Below are 25501 nucleotides of genomic sequence, written 5' to 3' on the forward strand. Positions count from 1 at the left end.
ATTTTATTTAATTTCTGCAATAATAATTTTGATAATCAAAATTATAATTCTTATTTCAGAAGATTAGCTTTATAGATTATAGCACTAGATTTGATTGTCAAAATTGAAATAAATTTTGGAATAGATTTTAATCATTTTAGCGCTAGTTGCGCTAGTGCTCGGTGTTTTAATAGTGAGACGTTTCGTGAGAAATAGCAAAAGAGAGAACGGATGTGAGAAGCGGTAGAGAGCGAATATGCCGTACTTTTCAGTCACCCGCGGGCTACTGAACATAAGAAAATCATCTCCATTTCGCATATGCAAACGATATTTCTCGCGTCACGCTTCGTGTATGGCAGAAAGCATAGACGTAAGTTAATGGGGTTTTACGTTGCGTGATAATGGAGTCTTAACGCCCCATTATCGTTACAAGTTGCAAACTATATTACCAACGTTATGTGCCGCGAGTATAACAAGAGTGCCTCCTCCCGACTTTTATTAACAATTAATGCGGGTAATAAAGGACTATGCGGTTATGCAATACGATTATATTTTTAACATTAAGTAAAACGTAAATTGGCTGTAAAAGATAGAAAATAATTATTTTGCCTGGTGTGAACACTTTTTATAGAACTAGAATTATATAAAAGAGCTATGTGCGAAATTTCCCCTTCCTTTAATAACACATTTTTGTATTAAAGAAACACAAAAGATTATGAGAATGTTTCCGATTAAATTTTCGTTCAAGTTTTACTTTCTCATACATAGAATCTATATATACAATATTTGTAGATAAATATAGATAAATTCTGCTCGAGATAAGGATATGTATGACGTTAATAATTTTCTCAATAGAACGAAATAAATCTCTTTAATGCGAAATGTTTTCTAATCTCTCTGACCATGAATGAAACAAACTAAGGAGAGCCAAGACACATACAAACATGGTTTACGAAGAACTGTAAATTGAAGAGAGAAGCATAACATCAGTCCTGCAGAAAATGTAAAATCTGGATTATAAGATTTCAAAATAATCGGTTCAGTGCGCTGAAGATCCCAGAATGGAAAAACTGAAATACAAATTTAAACAGAATGAAAGTTTTATGAAACTTCTTTAGTTAAGTAATTATTAGGATACTAATATCAGAATCGTCAAGCGAAGGAAGAGAACCACTTTAACGCAGCATCAGCGATCATTAATTAAACCACGTAGTAACGCCCAATTTATCAGTAATCGTCCATCCACTGTTCTTCTAATCCGTCCCGTCTTGCAAAGCTGCTGCTGTGGAGCAGGATCCTCGGCAAAAATACGCGTGATATCCGCTCGGATGTAGAATCCAATCGCTCCAGCCGATGTCTCGAAAATTAATGTAGAGATCGTCTCGGCAGCACTCCTTCATCTCGGGCAGGCAGTTCGAATTCCTTTTGGGCCTATTTCTCTGCGGCAACGGCGCCGTATGAATGACCAAGAACGGTTTCAGAGTCTGCTCGACGGATACCGGTGCGGTGTCGTGGTTGGTCAAGCAGGTGGTGCAAGTTATTTGAATGGAGTGCTTCAATCGGTGTCGACCAATCCATTTCTTCACCATGAATTTCATGTCTGTTTTTACCCAACCCTCTAGAAAAAAAAAAGATATTTCATGATAACGTTGCATGATAAATTCAGAGAAATTTGTTGCACAAAATGCAACGTTTTGTAGAAAAATACGATCTACTCCAAATTAATTAAATTACTCCAAGTAATTAGGGACCAAATTTTTGCTAATAATATGCTACGTCTACATACAATTTTTTGTCGAGATTATTAAGTAATAATTTTCTAATAAATATTTGTGAATATTACTGAAAAACTAAAAGTATTAATCGTAGAATGTAGTACAGAGTTATGTCAACAGTACAAATTATAGTGTCAATTATATAAAAAAAGAACGAAATTTCTATTTCTTTAATTCACTTAAACATCATTTGGGGTAATAATATCATATTTACATTGTGATAATTTGCTTGTACGATACGAGAGGCAATATCATTGTAGAAATGCTTTGTGTAACGTTTTTCTCGGTTTATTATTTCATCGGTCTAAAGTCCTTAATACCAACTAAATAACAACTTCAGTAATCTTCAGCAGATGATAGAAACCAACATTAATTGTTATAAATTCCTTTTCTTATGTGCTTATTTGCATTATATCCATTATTCGCTTCTCAGAATTTTTAAACACGACGATCACATCTTGTCTAAATTTTCATTAATAAATCCCTGTGAAATTTTAATTTAAATGTTCGACAACCGCATCTCGTGGCAATAAATATTATAAATTATTCTGCGATATAAGAAAATTATTTTTTGTTATTTGTCATCAAATTTTTGGTAAGAAGCAAAAATGTAATGTGCAACGGAGAACTGATTCGCAAGTGCTTGCACTGCTACGGGATAACGAAATTTCGCAGTGGGAGATTTCTGTGCGACGTGGATTCGTGACTGATGAATGGGGACGAAGGGGGATAGGAGAGAGGGATAGAATTCTATCCGACATTTACCCACCTCCGATGTTGGTTTCGAAGATTGCCATGACGGTGTTCTTTGCGAAGCTGCCGTTCAAATCCCAATGATCGAGTTCGGATAGGACGAAAGTCTGGTTGAGCTCGTCATCGTTCTCGACCTGCTCCTTGTAGAACCAAAGTTCCGCTGAAGTCACGTCGACGTACAGCATCTCGTTCGGCAGGTAAAACGTGAAACAGGCCGCCGAGTTGAAACCCATTATGTGATTCGAACTCTGATGATATTTCATCGAATCGATTACACCTGTAACACACGAAATCATCGGATTTCGATCGTTTTTTCGAGAGAGCGTAAGTAAACTCGCTTGACTGCGAGATTTTACGCAAAGGGTCGAGGAGAAAATCCGATCGTAAATGATGAATTGATTTTTCTTGTCAAATTCTTTGATTCCTGACACTTTGAGGTTTTTACATTTATTGTTAGATATGGAAAATGATTTATTTAAAACGCGATATATAAAAATGTTTTATTATATCAGAAATATATATGTAGATGAATTTAGGATATTTGATGTAAAAACGTAAATGGAAAATTATTGATAATTAATTAAAAAATAAACGAAGAGAAAAGAAGAGAAAAGTAAATTCTTAAATCTCGTTTATCAATTCAAGAATATATCTTGTTTTGAAAAGTTTAACAATACACATTTCTTTCCCTGTGAAAATAGAGCACGCGAGGAAAAATTGTTTCTCAAAAAAGAAACGACGCGCGAATATGAGTTATTTAATTTTTTATTTTATCGATAATTTTAATATTTCTCATTTTGACATGAGAGTATCAGATAGCTATCCGGTTGCTTCTTCTTTATGACGAACCCATATTTGCGGGCTATTCTATTACAAATTAATTTAATACGCCAACGAACGACATTAGAGATTCAGTTATTCGAGACTTGTGATATTACGCCTTTGGCTTTGCGCGATCGGTCTGTAATTTACGATGATACTTGAAGCAAGCCTCAAATGGAACCACAATTATCTGAAAAAGTGCGCTTTAAAAGGCCGTCGACAAAGCCAGGTCATAGTGCGGCAAAGGATATTTCTGAGCGGGCATGTACGATAAATGAGTATGAAGTTAAACAGAACATTGATAACTGAATCATCCACGTACGATAAAAAAATGCCTTACTGTAAAGAAGAATTATACAGAAAGAGAGAAAAAAGATATTTAATAATTATTTTTAACTATTTATATTTTTTACATATATATTTCTTGAGTTATAATTATTAAGCCGTATGTTTTTTTACGATATACATGCAAGAGGAATTTCGCAATTTATTACAATAGAAATTCTGCTAAAAGTTTTGAATTAGCAATTCCAAGTTATTTTAAAGTAGATATCATAGATCGCTCCTTTGGATCAATTTTTAAATTAAATTAAAATCATTGATTTTTGATAATAAAAATTGAAAAATGGTTTTACGATTTTTGATCGATGCCGATTTCCATAGCGATAACGCCATATAACGCACTATCAAGTGCATCGAAATTATTTCCGAGCGGATTCTTGGCCGATCATCGCCGTGTCCGATTGATCACTACTTTCGCATGATTTATAGCCAAGGATTATACAACGTCAGGCATTAAAGCGAATCCGTACTGTTTTAAATAACATGTGCCAAATGTCAGCAACAGTACATCTGCATATATTCAAATTTTTCTCGGTATATATCATATATTTTCCTCATCCGTTTGATATATGTGATACATGCGTGTTTATTACATCCGCCGAGATGAGAATAATATTTACATATTAAAACATACGAATCTCTCTTCTCTTTCAGGAAATTCTTTATAGTTTCTTTATAATATTAAATTTATCAAATTATTAAATACAAATAATTTTTAAGAATAGTATATGGAATTTTATTGAGATATAAGACATTGTTTGAAACGTAAACAACTTTCCAGTAAATTAGATCAAAGATTATCGTATTATAGATGTGAGATTTTGCTGATTTCGCAAAACGTTAAAAATTTGCTCATATTGGTTTTCCTTCGCGTAACCTCGAAGCTCATAAGTTTTACATTTACGTGCGATTTCCGGGTCGAGATATTCGCAGAACGGATTGCGACGTATCTCCAGGACATACTCGAGCGTGAACTACTTTCTGATGTCGCGAATTCGACAGCGCGATGAACACTTCCGGTTCGCTGATTCTCGACCATCGTAATCTGCAGCTCTCGCGCTGAAATCACTGCGGAATAACGAGACCGAATGTTCCGCGCCGATATTACGACTTACATACGTGCGTGTATGTGATACGCCCGCGTAGATTCGTGTCGGAATTAGATAAAAAATGAATTGGATTACGCCGGATTGGTTTGTGTAATTTTCATATCGGAGAGGAAGATATAAAATATATGTAGTGTCGTGTCATTGGGCGCCAATGGCCGCGGGCTACAGTTAACATCATGTTATCGCAAGTGTGCAGAAACATATACATTATACATTTCTTTTTTTTTTTTTTTAAGTCTGATATTACTGCGATATGAATACGGAAAACATTGGTTCACGAATTGTGAAAATAGAGAGATCGTAAATTAATTTTAAAACTTTAAATTTTTGTAGAACTTTTAAATTTTATTAAATGATCTAGAGAACAGAGAACTCGATAGCGTGATGCTTGAAAAATTGAAACTTGTTTGTTAAAACGAATGGTTCCAAAAAAAAACACTTCCACGCAAAATAAAGTGCGATTACAAGAGCTTGAAGAGATATAGATTTTCTTTCCGCGAATGTATTCGATTGACGTAACAAACTACAGTCAAAGAGATATGAGATCAATAATTTAAAAAAAATAATAAAATTTTGTTTCTCTTTTCTTTTCTTAAAGTGCACATATATAAATAAAGAATTATATGCATAACATAGAAGATAAGAGATATGTTTATTCCAGAATAGTAAATGGGATATATTGATTTTTATTTAAAAAATTTAAAAAGCATCGTAATTACAGGGTCGGCGTTTTTGTTAAAGTCACAATGGCATGATACGAGAAACACCGTGTAAAAAGTTTGAAAAGAAAATTCGAGGCACTAATATTTAACATATTCGTGCAGCCAATGAACAATTATCGCATTCTTACATTTCGTAGCAAGAAATTACGTGTTCGTAAATTATGCATTTGTTGCAAATAAAATTGCATGACATGGTAAAATGTCAAAATGGAAACAGCTGACTTTAAATGTAAAAACTTTCGCGTGACGTAATATACTTGCATTTAACGCTTGATATTTTTAACCGTCGCGTTACATGATAAAAACATAGACGAAAAGCTGCGTTGATTGTCCACTCAATTTTTTGTTGTTCTGTTTTGTTATGTGTTCGAGAAAATCCTGAAATAACAGAGTTTTGCGGATAGGAGGAGTCATCAAGAGAAAGGTTTTCTCCTGACTTGAAGAAATTCGCCGAGCACATCGAAAATGATTCATACGAGTGATTAAAACGTCGGAATCGTGATTTCGCGTCGTAATTTGAGGTAAATTTCCGCCGCGCCACCGGGATTCGTACGTGCATCGTTCGCGCGGTTTCCGTATTTGCATCGCCGCGGAAAATTTGAAATTCATGGTCCCAGTCGGTCGTCGGTGGTACCTCTATCTAGAAGTACCGTGCCGCGAGAGAGACGTCATTGTTACCGGTTCTCGTTTATTTCGAGGGAGCCATGCAATTACGCAATATTCATATCTTCGTCGGTGTTTCTCGTCTGGCTGGCCAAGAAGGGGTTGTCGAGAGGAACGGCCAGACAGCTCTACATAAAGAGAAAGAAACGAGTTTCTCGGTGAGGTGAGCTTCCAATGCAAGACGGTCAGCTTCATGTGTGAATATGCTGGATGTGCGCGAATGTAAAATTGAATGCTGGATGATGACGCAGAAAATTTAATATTTAATCTTGCACTTAGAAGTCGTATAAAGAGATTAAAATTTAGAGTTTTTAAATTTTTATAATATTACTTTTCTAATAATGATATTTAGAAATATTAGCAGTTAATTACGAAAATAATTTTTATTATTATATTTTTGAAACATTATTTAGAAAAATTACATAAACAAAAAATTGTGTAAAAATTACGCAAATTTATTTGATAATTTAATAGCTTATTATTTGCGGGCACACATTTATTATAAATTTTTAAATTTTTTCGTCGTATTGATCAAGTACTCGGATACGTTTCTGGTACAATAGTTCATTTGCAGATTCACTTCATCTATGCTCTCTCGAAAAAGTGCATACACTCGATATTCATTTTATTTCGCATTCGAGCACTCAGAGGCTAGGACTGCACTATGAGAATAACGCTCAATATTCGTGAATGACGTGTATTTTCTCACGTGTTATTCGTTCTTCATTTTTTCTCTATTTACAAGTCGAGCTTGAATAACTGTTCATTAGCAATCTGCAAGTGGTTGAATATTTTTGCAACAACCTACAAATATAAAACTATGCAAATAAAAAATATTTTTTAAATTTTCTTTTATGAATTCGTACTTAAATAATTTTTTTATTTCCATTAGAGATAGGAGATAGTGTAATAAATTCTCTTCTATAATTTCCTCGTTTTTTATAGAATTGTAAAAATATATGAGATTTATCATGATAATTTTTACGTTTTGTCAAATATTACAATATTACAATCATCTAATTCTCTATATGATATCTTACAGCAGTAAAATAAATTTACACTATATATTTTTTTCTAAAATCTCTCTTTCAAGCAGCAGGAAAATATGATATATATATTATTATTCCCTCAAATAGTTTCTTTTTCTGTACCAATTTCAAAATCAAAATGGATAATCAGGAATTAAATATATCGTCTACTTCGACTTGTCCAAATCGTACCTTCGTTCGGGAATACGATGATCTGGTCAGTTTTCCCGTAGAAATGTTCCGCCGGTTTTTCCGGCTCGGGCGGCGCTCCGGGTCGAAGTTCGAGCACATTGCCGTTTATCAAAGGCTTCGGCAAGGTCGACAGCGGCATCGAGACCTCGGGCGGCTTTGACAGCCGCAGCTTCTTCAAGATCTGCTGTTTCACGTACTCTACTCTCAGTTCGGTCAAGAACGGGTCGGGATCGATTATGTTGACCTTATTCTGCGCGCAATCGACGCAATCGTTTTCCTCACTAATCGATGATTCGGACGATGAATGAGGGAGGAACGTATACCATACTTTCATCAATGGATTGGTCATTTTTGACCAGTCGGCCACGATGCCGCTCGCTAGGAAAATAATAAAAAACGGCATAAATAGATGCATTTTTTATCGCAATTCAGACAGCGATTCCTCTAAATTGATTCTTCCTTAATTTGTCTTCTTCTTTAGTCGATTTAATAATGTTTTGATAATGTTCGACACTATTTCGTCGACACTGAGTTTGATGAACGCCGAGTTTAATTGACAGTATATATTCGATGACATTCAATGGCCTCTGTATATCATCCAGAAGGTGTTTTCGCCGAATATTTTGTCGATTTTTAAGCCTAGAAATTATTAGAATCTTCTGTCGGACTAATTTATCTCTGATGCGCGGATATTTCGTACGAATATAATATATATATAATATATATATATATATATATATATATATATATATATATATATATAATTATGTATAATTGTTAAAGTTGATTATGGCGATCTTCTAAGAATCCTCTTTTCTTCTAGAAATTCATAATACCACACAATTTACGTAACAATATATCAATTTTATTTACAAAGTTGCAGCAGGTTAGATGGGTCACTGCAATCAGCGAGTCGATATCTCGCGAGATTGCGATTCATGAAACCATGTTGTCGATTACAGCTTTATTCTTCTTATTTCTTCTAAGCACTATTATATTTCTGCATTGCAAATATCAACCTGCAGAGTCGGCAGTGACTTTTATACGAACATGAGGAAGAATCGACATCCGATCGTGTCGCGAATCGAGGACGACTTTCCTCCGGTTGGCCGACGTCTTCAACGACGCATTCACGGAGACTGGAGGTGAATCGTTACGATGATGCGGTGATGTAGTTGACTCTGCAGAGGCTGCATGAACTTTGCTCCTCATCCGCCGGGACCAATACGGATTGGATGAGGGCGAGAGCGATGCTGATATCAGCACAAGCACGCGCCGCGAACATGCTGCCGATGGGACGGGTGGTTCATTGGCGGTTCCTGAAATCTCAAATCTGTTTTAGTAGGTTGAAGTTTATCGCCGTTCTGGTGGAAGGTGTCGTTGATTGACATCTCGATGAACCGTAAAAGACACTTTCTCTCGATGAGATCAATGTAGTTCTTTGATATTACGAAGCGAGATATAAGACATATATGATGAAATATTTTAAGTTTCTTTCATGAATTATTTATGTAGAGATGTAAAGTATATGTCTTCGAAATTACTATATATACATACATTAATTTGTATCTAATTTCTTTTTTTTAACAAGAAATTAATCTCATTCTTTTTAACAGTTATATTTATAGATATATTTATAGATTTATTAAAAAAGAAAATTAATATTTTATAGATATAATTAATAGTTAAAATTAAGAAATTTTTTTAATATTTTTATTATTGATTTTCAGTTTTATAACTTTTATAACTTATCTCTATAAGAGCGAGAGCGAGAGAGAGAGAGAGAGAGAGAGAGAGAGAGAGAGAGAGAGAGAGAGAAAGAGAAAGGGAAAGAGAGAGAGAGTAATGATTCATCAAAAATAATTTCTGAGATTATAATTATTCCTTTCCTTGAGACTTGAGCTTGAATAGTAACAAAATGACGGATATTCATATCACTTGATTACACTCATTTGACTACGTTTATAAGGCGAATGTTTATCGTAAAAAGACTGACATACGCTTTGCCGTAGATTAGTGTCAGCGTTTCTTTGAGCTGAGACTTGCAATTTGTGGTTCATCGGAGCTCACCTTAATCCGGAAATATCGAATATTTATCTTTTCTTTTTAGACATACACAATTTAAAATATCTCAAATGCGACAAAAGTTTTTTGAGGCACTAAGATTAATTATTTGTCGTGCACAACGAGTCATAATCTCTTTCGATAGCGCCACTTTGCTGGAAAACATTGTAGCGAAATATGTTTGCACTTGAATTCTACGCCTCGTACTTTTAGTTTAATAAATCATGCGATAAGAGTTTGTATAAGAAGAATAACATCCGCAAAAGAAAGAAAAATACTGCATTAAGCGCCTTAATACACACATACGCACACATACATATTTTTATCTGTTTGATATTAATAATTGTGGTAAAAGTAGACTTTTCCGCATTCCATATTTCGACATTTGAGTGCTTTTCTCTTTCATTCTCGTTGTGTTAATTCATCAGACTTTATGGTTCGCAAATTGTGGTCCAGCGTTGAATTATCCTGTAATTTGCGTTGGACATGGCGCGTGTAATCAGCAGTTCACGCACGTCATTCTCATTTGCAGAATCGCGGTGCTTGTTTGTGTTATCTTATTATCGGTATTATCAAATGTGTAATTTTTCGAACTGATTTACGCGCGCACGTAACGTCATCATTCAAATAATATAAAATAATATTTTATTTTTGTCATTTGATAGAAAAAAAAGTTTTATTTATTCTTTTATTTAACAATATAACAACATGACAAATATTGACGCGTGCGTATACATATATTTATGTATATACATATACAAAAATAAATTGTCTCTATATCTTTGAAATTATATTTATTTATGTTACATACTACAGAAAGATAGTAAAAGAAATAAAAGTTTAAATTTTCAAAATTATGGACATTATTTTTCTTAATTAAAAAAAAAGAATATTTATAAATTTAATTATAACATATAAGAAATATTCGAATATCCTTAAATATAAGGAATATTTTTATACTCTTTGATCGTTATATTTACACAGCATGTTAATTTAAAGATTTTTCATTACCTTATAGAAACTATATTTCTAACAAATATAACAGGTCTTTTCCTCGAGTTGCCCTGGATTGTATAACATATTTACGAGTTTAACAATAAATGAGGAAGTGAGAATTGTCGGATGAATCTCTTGTCGCAAACTTTCCGGGGAATTTAATTTCCGCCGCGTGTAACGAAAACGATACGCGATGTTTAACGCGATGTCGTCAAAAGTGCTAGATTTGACGCAAATCAATGGCAGCGCAAAACTTTATTGTTGCGTGGGCAACAGTAATTTAAAATTGCCGTCAGTTACGGGCTGGCATTTTTGTATAATGAACAACGAAGTGATAATAAGCAATGGATAATTGAGAAAATTCGACAATTTTACAGGCTTTCTCGGCTATCTCGCGCTGCGTAGAAAAATTGATTATTTTGCTCCAGTATCTGGACCATACAAACAAGAAAACAATAACAAAATAGAAATATTTCTGCATTGCTTCATAAAGAATAAAAATAAGAATATTCACAGAAGTGAACTTTAATAAGTTTGCTATTGTATATTTTATTCTATATCAATTTCAAAATTTTACACTGTAGGCGATTAAGCTCTAAAATAATAAAAATAAAAATGAGAGAAAAAGAGAGAGATAAGCTTTTTTTGATAAAACGAGTTTTGATAAAATATGATAGGTACTCCTTCTCTGAAAATTATCTTTTTCTTGCTCCTTTCTAATCTAATTTTGAAATAAAATTAATATATATTTCTCTTTTTCTTTTTCAAAAAAAAAAAAAAAAATAATAATTGGATCCATAGGTGAACAGACAAGAATAATTACAATTTTGTAAAAAATCGAATTTTGTGCAACATGATAGAACGAAAAACGAAAAGATGATTTTAGATGTCACGTGATATTCTCGGCGTTTGCAAAAGTGATTCAATAATTGAAGTTAAATCACTCTTTTCGTCCAAAGATCACTTCATTTTCGTGTTATCATCGGAAAGGTTCGTGTAGTAAGGTTTTTTTCACAAAAAGTCGCTTAAAGACGATTGATAGGGTCATCACTTCGTAAGTCTCTAAGTTTAAATCTGATAGGTCAAAAGAGAGCTAATGAGCCCTTTTAACAGAAATGATATCTATAACCTTTGCGCGATACTGCTTTGTAAGTTTATCATCTCATAATGTGTTTAGTGAAATATAATATATCTCGGCGCGATAGAAGAATGTATTTACATATTTATTACATTTTATTTGTTTAGACAGTCTTTTTATGTATTGTTTTATTTTTCTTATCACATTTATTTTTGCTAGCAAACATCGTGAATATAATATATTAAATTGTTATAAATTTTATTTAACATAATATACGATATATATGGTTTTATACGGGACACATATTTTGCACATTTATCGTATTTATTGTATTTAAATTATTTCTCTTTTGTACTTTTTCTCTTTATATATTATTTTTATATCTGATAGTTTATAGTATTATTTATTTATATCCTTATTAAAATTTAAAGACAATTACTAAACAAAACAAAATGTATAATGAAAATATCAAATTAAGACTTGTACGATTTAACGTTATTTGATTGACGAAACATTTTATTGGACCAGTAATATCGTCTTTAAAATGAACGGATACAAAGCTGTTACGGCGGTACAGAATATACGAAAAAACACACACGTTATCGTTATTATCACGAGACGCAATTTATTGCCCTTTACGATCTGTGAACGTGCGAGCGTGTAAGAGGCTGCATCGACGCTCTCGACATGTATCGGGGAATATAGCATCCCCTTTGTGCATTTCGCGGTCGGAGATCGATAAATATTCACTTCGCTACATTGGCACGGCGGGTGGCTCATCTTCTCTCGACAGCTACAGATGCGATTTATCGATGAGTGTTTGGATACTCGATTCGAGGAGAGATGACGGACGCGCGGTTGAGATACGCCATTGTAACGCTCGTCTTCGGGATAAGGATAAGGATGCTCGTTCTTAGAGGAGCGTCGCCACGCGTCGCGCGTTGTACGTTGCTGTCGCGTCAAGACGCGACAGGGAAATCCACCGGGCTCTTCCTTCACCGGAAAACGTTTATCGTGCCATATATATGCATACGAGCAAAAAGAAACAGAGCGTTCTCTTCTCTTCTTTTTTTTTCTGTCTTACATATGTATCTAAGTTTCCTGCATCCGTTTTAGACGATTTTTGAATCTTATTTACATGCGCTTGTCGGCTTAATCGATCTTGCCAGGGGACTATGTTGTCTTGCATACCGAAGGTTTCTCTTTGCGATAGAATTATATTATTGTAATATAAATATAATATATATGTATTTAATGTAAAACATTTTCGCGACATCAGTTGGCAGGATAAAGATGCCCCTTTCGTAATTTCCACGTGACTCGCGATTATTTTCGGCGTTTCTAATATGTTTTTCATTTCGTCTCGGCGTGGCGCAGCAGCATGACGAATGGCAAGCGAACAAAAGGGAAAATAAATAAGAAGGAGGATTCTCAGTACGCTGCGAGCTTTCATCGTCCGCTTTATCCTTATCCTCGCACGTACGAGGAGTCACGGAAAATGTGAGAGCAACAGAATTTATCGTCCTCCAGGACAGGGAGTCCCTTAAGAGCGTCCGAAGTACGTGCACGCGCGCGTACACATACACATACCGGAATAATACAGCGGGTTGAATAACGAATTGCAGCATCGTCATATATCACAATATTTCGTAAACAACAATGATAACATCCGCAAACTTGGCGCGTATGTTGTTAGCATTATTATTGCTGTTACGAAGCATAAAGATCGCTGGCAAATCTTATAGAGCAGCATCATTTATAAGTTGATTGAATTTTTCAAAAATTAGGAATATAGAGAACATACGAGTACACGTGAAAACGAATCCAAACAAATCGATCGGACGACTCGCGGTGACGTTAAAAGCAGATTCCCGCGATTTTCCCATGGCGACCATCAACGTGTTCGCCTCCTTCAAGTTATTCCTGTTCCGGATCTCCCCAGAGAAGCGACGGAAGGCCGTGAGAATGAGAGATAAGGGCGATTAGAGCCGGGGAGACCCAGGCGAAGGAAAAGTGAGTTCGTAAATCAGGATGTTACTCCCCTTGATCCGATTACGAACGATTATATTCCGCGCGGAGTCTCCGCAAGAGACTCATCGTCGCGCTCGGGTCTTTCACAATAAGTCGACCGATTGCCTCATGGCTTTTTCTTTTTCTATTTTTTCCCGTTGCCGTCGTCTCCTCTCGACTCTCTTTTCCGACTTGGCGAATATATTCTTACTCTATTAATATAGACGACGAAAATAATTTTTTGTGGATTTTTCTTTTTCCTGAAATTATTTTTTAATAAAAAAACTATGTTTAAAAATATAATATTTTACGATTAAAGTAATTAAGTATAAATTTGGCATTTCTATTAAAATATGATTCGGCTCTCTATACAATCCTATTCTCATAATTTCCTCTTCAAGTAAATACTATTAGTATATAAATATTATAATTTATGTAATATTGAAGAATTTGACAAATTTCAATTCATGACGTTTCGAGGAGGAAGACAAGCTTGTCGGTTTGTATCGAGCTGCCGATAGCAGCAGGATGCAGAATTGGTAGGACGAGACGCGGGGAACGAGGTGCGTCGCGACGTCGTTTAACAGATGGGAAACAGATAGAGATGTTGCCGGATAACAATCGAGGATGCGCCGGGACGGATTGCGCGCGTTGCCATCTGACGAACAATGAATCGCGGCCGACCTCCGAACAGAGAGATGGAATTTGCGTGGTCTCGGAGCTGCATGTGATATCGGAAAATCAGAGAGAGGGCTTCCCAAGCTGCGACAATGCATTCCGAACATATTGCTCCTCGGGATTCTTTCCGTCGCATTGCTGCTGCATCGTCGTGTCGCACTGGATGTGACGTGCAATCGCTCGAATAAAGCTTTTATTTGTCGGGTCGCGCCATTATTTGTACGTTTAATCGCGAAAACTTACGAAACATACGATGCCAAGTTGCCAGAATTTTCGGCATATTTATTTTTTACGGCGACATGAACGCAAAGTGATTTTTCATAGAGTTCGTATTAAATTTCGATGGAAAACATATTTGATATCTCTCTTTAAGATATATAAAAAATAAATCTCTCTCTCTGATGTACACGAAAATTTTTTGTTGACAGTCAAATTCGTTTATGTATTTGATCGATAATCAAAAATATTTAATGTCCATTATTTTTTTATTATAATAGCGTATATTTATGTAACATATTAATTATTGAAAAAAGTGCAACTATTGTTTCTAACTCTCCGTCACAAATGTTCATTTTTATCTCTCCTATTCAAATCGTACGTATGTAAATCATTTGCGGGATGCGTCCCTGGATTTATATCACTGTGTGGCATTATGCAGTTACGTGACAGTTCGCCTGATGTTACGTCACGCGGTTAGCGTCCATAGAATCCTATTTATGTAGGATATACAAATTGGTTCATCAACTCTCCTCCTATGTATTTCATTGTCCTCCTCTCTCTTTCTCTTTCTCTTTCGCGGAAATGCCATGGTGATATGTCCCGGTTAGTCGTGTACTTCGTCTTTGGACAGAATTTTCGATCGGGCAAAGCCTCCACGTTCCTATCGTGCCGCGGTTGTACGGTTCGATTAAATTTCTCTGGGATCCTATGTGGTTACGGAAGTCTGGTATCTGGTATTCGACCGTCCTGCGGTCAATGGCTGTTATGTAATAAATGTTCGGCGATCCTTAGTAATTACCCGAAGTTTAATCGCTCGAATACATGCGATCTTTGACTCCATCCCATGGTAAAATCATCAGTAGAATTCTATCAGTGAGTAGAATTATTGAACTCATGATATTTCTAATACTTTTTTTGTTAATTCTTTCTAAGTGTAAGAATTGATAAGAAATATATAAGAAAAAAAGACACAATTTATTTAATATTATCGGAAAAGAGATCACCGCCTAAAATCAAAATAAAATGCTCTTTGTTCAGGTATAAAAAAAAATTAATATAAATATATGTGTATATTTCTCTAAGCAAATAAAAAAAAAGGTCTCTTCGCGATGAAATTAAAGGGGAATGAATGTCAAACTTTCACATAAGCCGCATAGTTTGCTATGCCGCAGCGGTTCTTATGTTTTGCCAATCTCATGTAGCCATTTTCGCCCCAATTATCGCCCCACCAGTTCTTCAAGATCCACTCTGTCGGCGTGTATCCGACGATTAACATCGCGTGGTTCACTGTGTCCGAACTGCACAGGTAATCGTCATAGATGCCTTTACTGCACACACATAAAAATATTGATTAATATTCGAAGAATTATTTCTTTCTAATACAGATGTATTTAAAATATGATAATTTTCGAGATGTGTAAATATACGATAATTATTTGCAATAGATAAGAAACTAAAGTTAGCCGATTCGCTTGTGGTGAGCGGAGCAAAACATCCTGGCATCAAATCCGATACGCAAAATAAAGATCAAAGTAAAAGAGAAAAATATACATCGCGTGAGAAATACGTTCTTCAATTAGAAAATGTGAATCACCGACATTGAACCCGCGTGAACTATACATACGCGATTATTAATGTTCGCGTTTCCAATTAATATACACATTACATAGTTTTCCTTATTTATTATTAAATTTCCGACACAAGCATTCGAAAGTGTCAACCGTGAGTATCCTCTCACTTATCGAAAATGAATAGGGAGAGAGGGAAAATAATCCTTTAAGTCCTTTAGAATGAAATAAGTTCAACGACTGCGTTTTGCCGTTTAGAATATATGAGGGTCATCATATTGGCGATGCGTTAAAAGGTTATCACGCGATTGGACCAATTTCTTTTGCGGGGGTCCGGGCAAAGTTTCCAATCTTCACGTCTTTCATATAAAGATAGTGCGTAGCATCGCCATTTTCAATTGTATATTAATCGAGCTTGTCGGAAATATGACTTATGGAACTTGAATAATTTAACATTCGCATAAATATACATATTTAAAAAATTCAAAAATATTTGAATATTATTACTTAAATTCTTATTCTTAAATAAATATTCAAATATATAAAAATTTCAAAAATTTTTTCATACAGTTTTAATTAATTAATTATCAAATAGAAAACTTTGAAAATATTGATAACTTTTTCAGAATTTCTTTTTCGTGCAATTATTTAGTAGATTTGATGGCATGAGTTGATCGTCAAGTAATTAAATGCTGAAAATATCGATCTAACTCATGAAATCAGTTCAAATAAATGCGCACCTGGTAACGGTAATAATAATCAGCTGTGATCGATCAAAAGTTGGATCCAAATTAAATCGACGGTGAAGTTTTCGCTTGTGTAGTATTTCGAGACATCGCTCCAATGTGCATGCCGAGAGATCGATTAAAATATGAACTAAGTTATTTATTGTTGAATTACGTTTGTGATTAGCTATCTGTGCAAGAAAAAAACTGTTTGCCATCGTTCTGTTCGAGTTATCTACATACATTTTTTTCAATGTACGCTGAGTGCATTGTAATATCACGTTTTCTACTGACGCGCATTTTTTCTTCTTTCACGTATCAATTAGTGGTGCCATAAGCGCGGTAAATTATAGCAAATGCAAAATTTCTGGTGATTTTGCGTAATAAATAGCAGGTGTCTGAAATTATCACGTATTTTTTGAACGTCGCGATACGTTCGTCGCGAGTACGTCACTTGCTCGTTAGCAGCAATTTGCACGGGTGCGTTTCTTTTTTCGGAGCAAATAAAATGAGATACTAACTGATAAAGCTGAAATGTCTTCGGGCTAGCGTTTATAGAGGCGGCTACAGGACCAATAGTCGCTACTGCTGCTTCTAAAGCTTTTTCGTCCCGGGCAGGCAAAATTGCCCATGAAGTTATATTGACGACGCTCAGGTCTTTTTGAAATTTGCACATTCCTTGCTGAAATAATTTAAGAATTACCAGACAAGAATTTATTTAATAGAACAAATTAAATAATATAATAATAATTTAATTTTTAATTACTGCTTTTTATAAATCTATTTATTTGTTTTTGAACCCTAAAAAAACAGTCGTTTTTTTTTATTCCTCAAAAACAAATAAAAAGATCTATAAAAAGTAGTAATTAAAATATATATATATATTTTTTTCTATTAAACTTGATGATATATATATCATCAAGTTTAATAGGAAAAAATTGACATTCAAAAAACTAGGGTATGCCCACACGTTTGTTGACATTACTAAATTGAAGTATGTCTGCCATACGCTATATACTCTTTGGTTGCATCATCCGAATTCCGTCGTCAACATGTCGGTGTTAAATTAAGACGGCTCGCAGATAAGCGCGTCTTCTCATTGCACGATTTAACAGGCAATAACCACACTACTTTGTTAAATATCTATGAAATAAATAGCCTTGATGTGCGATATGAAAATGTGTAAATATCTGCTATTAATGGGAGAAAGAGGGGAGAGGCTGACAAGGCCACTGTCATTTATATTACAGAAGACTATCGTCACTGGCATAATTTGAATCTCCGTCGCCGAAATCTTCCACAGATTCTTTTATATTTCCGACCAGAGGAAATTCGCGAAATAATGGAATAAACCTTGAAGTTTACTTCTTTATTGCGATAATTAAATTCGCACTGTCAGCGCCTTCGCTCATAGTCGCTAATAATATATTATTACGTACGGGCAGTAAAAAAAAAAAAAAACAACAGAAATTCGAGTTTATCAATATATTAAAATACAGCTATTCATAAATTTTCATGTGTAGCCATGATTAATGATTACTAATTCAAAAAATGAACACAATTTTTTGCGAAATTATTAAAAATAAAAAAAAAAAATGAAATGAAGAAAAGAGAAGAAATAAAAAAAAAGAGATTTAAAGAGATGAGATAGAGAGAAGAAATTTTGCTTTTCTTTAAATTTCAAAGGAGATACATGCTGTATGATGTTTTGCAAATCATGCGAGAGTGATTCGAGTGTTACATTTTATACACGGTGCTTCGGCGGTATATCGAATCGTATGTTCGACAAATGGAAAAAGAGCAGTGCGTACCTCGGCGTTGTACGGATACAAGTATCCGGCCATGAGACCCTTCGACTTTTCCAGATATTTCAAAGTGTTCCTGAGGGAACCGCCGACACAGCCACGGTTCCCGGTCGCCGTGCTGCAATCTATCAATTGTTGTGCGCTCAAGGGGAGCAGCATGCCGGTTTGCTTAAAAATTTGTCCCTGTATACTCTCCACGATCGAGTAAGCGTAACAACTCCCGCAATCCCGTTGGTTCACCGGCGAGGTGATGAAGCCGTATTCGCGCCAATCTAAACGTCTTGGTATACTGTGAGGGTTCTGTAGAACCGCCGATACCATCGGTTCGGTTGGCAATCGGCGCCTTTGACTCGGTATCAGTTTCACCTAAAAGAAGGAAAGGTGATCAACGAGATTTTACTTATTTAGGGTTTCTTTTAATTAGTTTTTTTCATATAATATTTGTAATAAAAAATTGCAATTTTAAAGATTTTATTATCTACTGAAGTTTAATGAGAAAGGGAGAGAGAGAGAGAGAGAGAGAGAGAGAGAGAGAGAGAGAGGAAGAGTTGTTTTGCAAAATTAAAATTAAAATTAAAGATCTTGAAATATGAATTAGAATTTTATTTTCATAATTATAGACTTATTAAAGTTACCAACCATATTGCGTATGTATTGTCGAGTGTTGAGATCGGCGATATGATTATCCCGTAGGGTGTAACTATGATGTCCCGCGGCGGCCATTAGGTTGTGTTTATAAATCTCCACGAGGTTTTGTTCCCAAGCTGTTCGCCTCGTGTTTTCCAGATTTCCCGTGTACGTTTTATTAAACTGCATCTGCTCATAAATATCGCGAAAACAATAACTACGTTTATACGCTTCCATTAAATCTGGTTTATTAACATCCGTAGTTCTGACAACTGATTTAAAGTATCGTGTACACGCTAGTTTATATTGGTGTTATGACAACTTATATTATAATACTGTTGAAAACCAGCGTTAGACGCTAGTTTAAAATGTGTGTAACATACTTTATGTTAATAGTTATATCCATTGATATTATTAAACCAGATTAATAAAAGCATGTAAATGTAGTCATTATAGGATATGATGCAGATTGCATTGATTTCTGACGTATATTCCGCGATGACCTTTTTTCTTTTTTATAGATGTTTATTTTTTTGATCAAGCAGTTATTTTGCGTGACTCGCAAGGTGTACGTAAAAATGTATATGCAGAAACGCCGATTTGTCGTAGAAACATCGTTCGTATACAAGACGCACATATTTTCTCTTATTAAACATTAAGTTAAAATAATATCAGCTATTACAATTTTTATAATTTTTATATAAATTTTAATATATATCTAATATGTAAATAATAATCAAGAAAAAGTTAAAATTTTTATATTGTACAATATAAACTTGCTCAGATAAAAATTAATTTGTAATAATTATATAATAATTATAAAAATAAAAATTAATGATGTATATAATTTTTAAATAAAATTTCTTCCGTTATCTCAATATGTGGAAATTAATAATAATAAAAATAAAATATATATTTTCTAAAGTTTAGGTTCTCCAAATATTTTGCATTACCTTATAGGTTTGCCAATAATCATCCAGCTTTCTCGAGATTCTTGGCGGTAAAGTATCCTCATTGAACGGATAAATCGCGTGTATTTCAGACAGAATTAATATCGAGAGCACTATTACGTATAATCGCGAGCACATGGTAACTCGTGGCAAATAATTTATCCTTAATTAATTCACGCGACTGATCGGAGTAACGATGATTTTGATGAACTTTACGATACTGTATGAGGTCATAATATCGTTGTATCGCACAATCGAAGTCAGCATGTTCGCGAATTACATCACCGGTTAATCATTCGCATTATGCTGATGCATGTTTATTTTACCAAATATGCGTATAATAATATTTTTTATTTTTGCATTAAACATTCGTATTTGAATCGCGTTTTAGTACGGATAGCTAAACAGTTCTTAGAATGATTACCTAATTGGAAAAAAAAAAAACACTGCAATTATACTACATACGATTTGTGCAATGTGTTTTCAAATATTAATTTGAGAGAAAATAGCTCTTATTTGAATGCAATTTTTTATCGTAAAAATATATTTCTATTAGAAACTAAAAAAATATATTTTGCCAATAATTTTAATAATCGCTAGTGTTCTTCAAAGTGTTGAATCGTACACTTATATAAGTTACTTTAATCGATATAATTTAATTAAAATTTTTTATTGCTTGCAACTTAATTTTAAAGTTCATAGTAATATTTGAATTAATTCGTGTATATGTATGAAAAAAAGCAAATTTTTCATCCATAACAAAAATTTCAGAAAAAATTAATTAGTTTCTCAATCATCCTATATCACTCAGCAAGTTTTTAAGTATTAATATTATAAGTATTAATATCAAAACGCTTAAAAATTCAACTGCTTTAGATATATACATTGCTAAAAATTTTTTTTATATGATACGGGCAAATCAATGTAAACATATTAAATAAAAGAAAGATTGGAAGGAGAAAGAGAGGGAAAATGTTATATAAACAATGTATTTTCCTAGTTATTATTTTCAACATTCCTCGCGCCACAAGGTCATTGTGAAAACTAGTACGCGGAAGGTCGCCACGCGGAGCTTTCCATTTCAAAGACCACCGCCGGTCGGCCGCGAGATGGCGATAATCATAAGTCAGACGCCGCCGCCGCTACCGCCGCCGCGACGCCTCTGTGGCGGTCGCGTCGGACGAGCGGTCCGCGTAGTACCGATACACGCTCGCGTCACGCTCGTCTCGTCGCGTCGCGTCGCGTCGCGTTGCGTCGCGTCGCGTCGTCAGTCCTCTCGTTCGCGCGTTTCTTCTCGCGAAACGTCGCCGCTGCTCGCCGCCGTCGTCATCGTTGTCAGTGCTGAGATAAATCTCGAGGAACGCGCGCGAAGGTGGCGATGGAACGCGCGTCGCAACCGAGAAGGAACGTCACGGAGCCGCGCACGCGTGCACGCGCGAACGCCAACAAATCGCGCGAAAACTCTTGACACTTGCGCAAAATGGGAGTCTCCTCGCGGTGCTCGTGATCCATCAGAGACGCGCCGTGACGATCCATCTCCCATAATTCCCTTTTCCCTTTCCTGTAAAAAGTCTGTCTCCTCAGTAATCCCATCGATTCTTCTCGCCGGAGAGAGAAAGAAAAAGAAAGAAAGAGAGAGAGAGAGAGAGAGAGAGAGCGTCATTTCTTGCATTCCTCTCTCCGTATACATTTGTTATCTCCTTTTTCACGCGTGTTCCTCATTATCGCTATCTTTCGCGACGCATCCCGCCAGCTCGAAAGTTTCGAACGCGCGCGTTCGGCCCGGTTCGCCGTGACTCGTCGCGCGCGTGGCCGCGCGCGGCACATTCGAAGCGCCATGATGATGGACGAGTCCGGAGTCGATATGGGATTCGACCTGACGACCGCGCTCGGCATCGCCGATCCGGCCGTCCACCATGCCATCGTCGGGGATTACGACGACGAATTCGAGCAGGCCCTGTCCCTCTTGTCGACGTCCACCAAGGAACTGATGTACTACGAGCTGAAAAGCCGCGCGCCTGATACCGGCAGGTACGTGTCTCGAGGTCGTTGATACCTTAAAAAAAAAAAAAGATCCTTAATCAAACACACTGATATGCACGATATAATGCGGAATATTCTGTTTAATTGCCGTTGACATTGTTGCGGTAACAAATAATAACGAAATTAAATCATACATCTATTAGCGTCATTAATATTGATTAACACTGAGAGATTTAGCGATTAATATTAATATCATTGATGTAATGCTGGAGAGTTGACGCGGTTAACGAAAAACAAGGGAATATAAATTATTTGTATTACATTAATCATAATTATTGGGCACGTAAATTTCATTTACGACACGACAATTATGGAATATGTGTGCCGATGTTCAAACAAAAGGAGGTGGATAACTCCAGTTTTGCGGTTTGTGTGGGAGTATGTATGCTTTTATTTGAAATACGATATCGCCAAGCTGTATGAACGATTACAAAGAAGTGGAAAATATAAATTTTACTGTATCATTATGAGTGCCAGAAAACTTTCATTTTTAACGCGTAATAAATTGTTTTTAATGCGACTTAAATGGCATATAAATTTAATATAAGGCAACATGACATGCATAGAGAGAATCTATCTCTTAAAAATGTATTAATCTATATTAAATGATATAGTAAAAAATTTGAATATTGAAGATTTTTTTCAAATACACTCTATTAAAATTATAATATTGATACGAAAAATTAAACTAATCTTTGGCATTGCAAATTTTGGATGACATTACTTTAACAAATAATATAGTAATTAATAACTAAGATCAAAATCATAATAATTATATTACGTAGGACGTAATAAACATAATAATATTAAACATCGAACTCGATCATTATCGCTAATACAATAACGTTATCTATACGGGTGCTAATCGTTGTAATATTGAATGGCGATAAGATTGGGTTTTAAATACATACACGTGTATATAAAACTGCTGCATGTTCTTTCTTAACATAGTGATTAAAATTACATTACGATGATACTAATTGTAATGTGTCTTTTATAGAAAATAGTTTAATTAAAATTCGGTTGATGAGAAAGGGGGAGAGAGAGAGAGAGAGTTGAGAAGTGGGAGACAGAACAAAAAAGGAGAAGACAGAATAAAAGTAATTATTATATTTATTATGAAACAGAAGAATACTTTGGTTATAAAAAAATGAGATATTGAAGAGATGAGATAAAAATTGATAATATAGTTTCTTGAATCGAGAGCTTAAAGAGTATCAGTATATGCATATTTGTCATTCAGAATATATAGTATATCTTTTATAGCATGTCGCGTCCTCCGTTGCGTCAAACACTGATATGATAAATTTTGGAGGATAAAACTGTATTTGATGATGTGTGTGCGCGATAACGGCGTATGTGAGATGTACTTGCGATATATACAGGGTGTCCGGCGTCAATCGCATCACTCGTCGTGTGCAAGTAGAGCACGCAAAAAAAACTGAGGAGAAAAGTCCTATACCATTTTTTTCTACAACGCTCAGTAAAAGAGTTATTATTGAGTGAAATCTGGCCTATCATTGCCGATCTTCAGCCAGGCGCACGTCGGTGAACCGTCGTAAACATCTAAGCGTTCACGCACATTACCAGACGACGCGCGGCTCACCGACGCCGTACGTCCAGCTAAAGATCGGCGATGATAGGCCAGACTTCACTCAATAATAATTCAATAATAACTCTTTTAAGCGTTATAAAAAATGTGATACAGGACTTTTCTCCTCAGTTTTGCCTGCACACGACGGGTGATGCGATTGACGCCGGGCACCCTATGTATATCAAATATGGAAATTCGTTTGTGTCCGTAATTTTCAAAAAAAAATTAACTTTACAAATTTATTTTACATAGAAATTTATATACATATAATTTTGTTTTACACACATACATTTTTTTGTTAGATATAATAGGCTATTTTTTTTAAGATTTTTAATATTCTTATTTTTTTTATTCTCATACTTGTTATTATTGAATTATAAAGATTGGCACACAAGCCAATTTGACGAATCAATTATCTTTTTGATGATTTATGATTTAGAGATCGCTAAGCATTTTTTTTTATGTTTAGTGAATTATGACTCTTAAATTCATATGCATGTTCTCCTTTAAAACGAAATAGATTATCTAATTAGATTAAAAGCAGGATATATGTATAAATCGCAGCAATAATTTGGTATGTAATTTAATTAGTTAACTTTTGTCACAAATCTTCGTAATTTTGATGTGGATTAATAAACTTCACGATATTTAAACCTTTTTCCCGAAATATATATTCGCGTTCATCATTATATTATTTAATGTAATCAGTGACACTATTTTCTATATACTAACTACTGATTCTTTAGAGTTTTAAAGACATTGGAATAAAATCGTATAAGAGAGAGAGAAAATAGTTAGAATCGTTAAGAAAATAAAAAGAGTAATAAATGGGCGATTTGATGTGTTCTATTTGCGTCAAACTAATCAATATACGCATATATTTCATATGGCAAATAAATTATAACAATATGTAATTTTCATGTTTATTAAAAAATGTGCAACTGATATTATATTTACTATTTACAACTTTTTTGTCTCGCTTAATTTATTTAGGATTTGAAAGAAATAGATACTAACGAATTTTTATGGATAATATTTGAAAAATATAAACCCCTCCCCCCAAGCACAATTTATTTAAAAGAAAAAATTTTTTTAGCGTTTGGTACTCAGAGTACCTCATCGATTGAAATGAAAATCACATACTGCATATATATGTATAGGAAGGACAAAAAGATAAAAGAAGTTCCAATTCCAATTTTGACTGCAAAATCGAATCAAATCCAATCAAACCTTGCAGATGTCTTCTTTTTAACAAGAATCACAAAACGTGTCGTGATTATATAAAAATTGTGTAAAATTATTAATTGTAATATTATTCGATAAAACAAAATTAAATCTCGTAAAAAAACTATATTCGCGTAAACAAAAATGGATATAAAATAAAATAAAAAAAAAATCTATACACAACGTTTCGGCAAATTATAATGATTTTGTTGTTATCGCATTGAATAAAGTGGACTCTGCATCTTGTAACCAGGCTTTTAAATGGCATATAAAAGGGGCATGTGGTTAGTCATGAATCTATTAACGAGACAACACGTATAAAGGCTCGTTCGCGTTCGCTAAATCGCGAGCAACAACAATTCCAAGCGATCGTGATTGGTAATCGCGATCTCCCAGGAAAACACGCGTTTATCTTTGATGAACGGTCTATGCATCTTAACTCGTATTAGATTCTCTCCCGGGTACTAGCAATCCGCGAGTTCCAGACGAGAAGCTGTGCGCACACCGCGAATATCAACTTTCACAGTCTCCGAGA

General features: G+C 34.7%; 3 protein-coding genes across 3 annotated transcripts in view; 1 reads left to right on the top strand and 2 right to left on the bottom strand.

Moving 5' to 3' along the window:
• Positions 1-1232: 1232 nt before the first annotated feature.
• On the bottom strand, positions 1233-8591 carry LOC126850964 (growth/differentiation factor 8). The gene is made up of 4 exons (XM_050594455.1): positions 8259-8591; positions 7386-8024; positions 2524-2784; positions 1233-1597 (listed from the first exon to the last, which is right to left on the bottom strand). Exons 2-4 carry the CDS (start codon positions 7798-7800, stop codon positions 1233-1235), a joined length of 1041 nt encoding a protein of 346 aa, XP_050450412.1. The 5' UTR covers positions 7801-8024; positions 8259-8591.
• A 6040-nt stretch (positions 8592-14631) lies between these two features.
• LOC126850843 (procathepsin L-like) lies at positions 14632-20340 on the bottom strand. The gene is made up of 5 exons (XM_050594234.1): positions 20109-20340; positions 19168-19344; positions 18535-18894; positions 17245-17405; positions 14632-15758 (listed from the first exon to the last, which is right to left on the bottom strand). The coding sequence occupies exons 1-5, from the start codon at positions 20241-20243 to the stop codon at positions 15563-15565; spliced, it is 1029 nt and encodes a 342-aa protein (XP_050450191.1). The 5' UTR covers positions 20244-20340; the 3' UTR covers positions 14632-15562.
• A 943-nt stretch (positions 20341-21283) lies between these two features.
• LOC126850816 (microphthalmia-associated transcription factor) overlaps positions 21284-25501 on the top strand; it is a 67614-nt gene continuing 63396 nt past the window's right edge. The window contains exon 1 of the mRNA XM_050594173.1: positions 21284-22136. Coding sequence (XP_050450130.1) covers positions 21943-22136 — 194 coding nt within the window. The 5' untranslated portion in view covers positions 21284-21942. The remainder of the gene's footprint in view (positions 22137-25501) is intronic.

Source organism: Cataglyphis hispanica, chromosome 7, assembly GCF_021464435.1.
Source record: "Cataglyphis hispanica isolate Lineage 1 chromosome 7, ULB_Chis1_1.0, whole genome shotgun sequence".
NCBI classification, from domain to species: domain Eukaryota; kingdom Metazoa; phylum Arthropoda; class Insecta; order Hymenoptera; family Formicidae; genus Cataglyphis; species Cataglyphis hispanica.

Bases quoted from the DNA above. Each gene is read 5' to 3' on its own strand.
- LOC126850964 (XM_050594455.1), bottom strand. From the start codon at position 7,800: ATGCATCTATTTATGCCGTTTTTTATTATTTTCCTAGCGAGCGGCATC. The intron at 2,785-7,385 runs GTACGATTTGGA...CGTGTGTTACAG, and splicing joins CATCGTATTCCCGAACGAAG to GTGTAATCGATTCGATGAAA. The intron at 1,598-2,523 runs GTGGGTAAATGT...TTTTTTTTCTAG, and splicing joins CTTCGAAACCAACATCGGAG to AGGGTTGGGTAAAAACAGAC.
- LOC126850843 (XM_050594234.1), bottom strand. From the start codon at position 20,243: ATGTGCTCGCGATTATACGTAATAGTGCTCTCGATATTAATTCTGTCT. The intron at 17,406-18,534 runs GTACGCACTGCT...AAATTATTTCAG, and splicing joins TGTATCCGTACAACGCCGAG to CAAGGAATGTGCAAATTTCA. The intron at 15,759-17,244 runs GTTAGTATCTCA...ATGTGTGTGCAG, and splicing joins AAGACATTTCAGCTTTATCA to TAAAGGCATCTATGACGATT.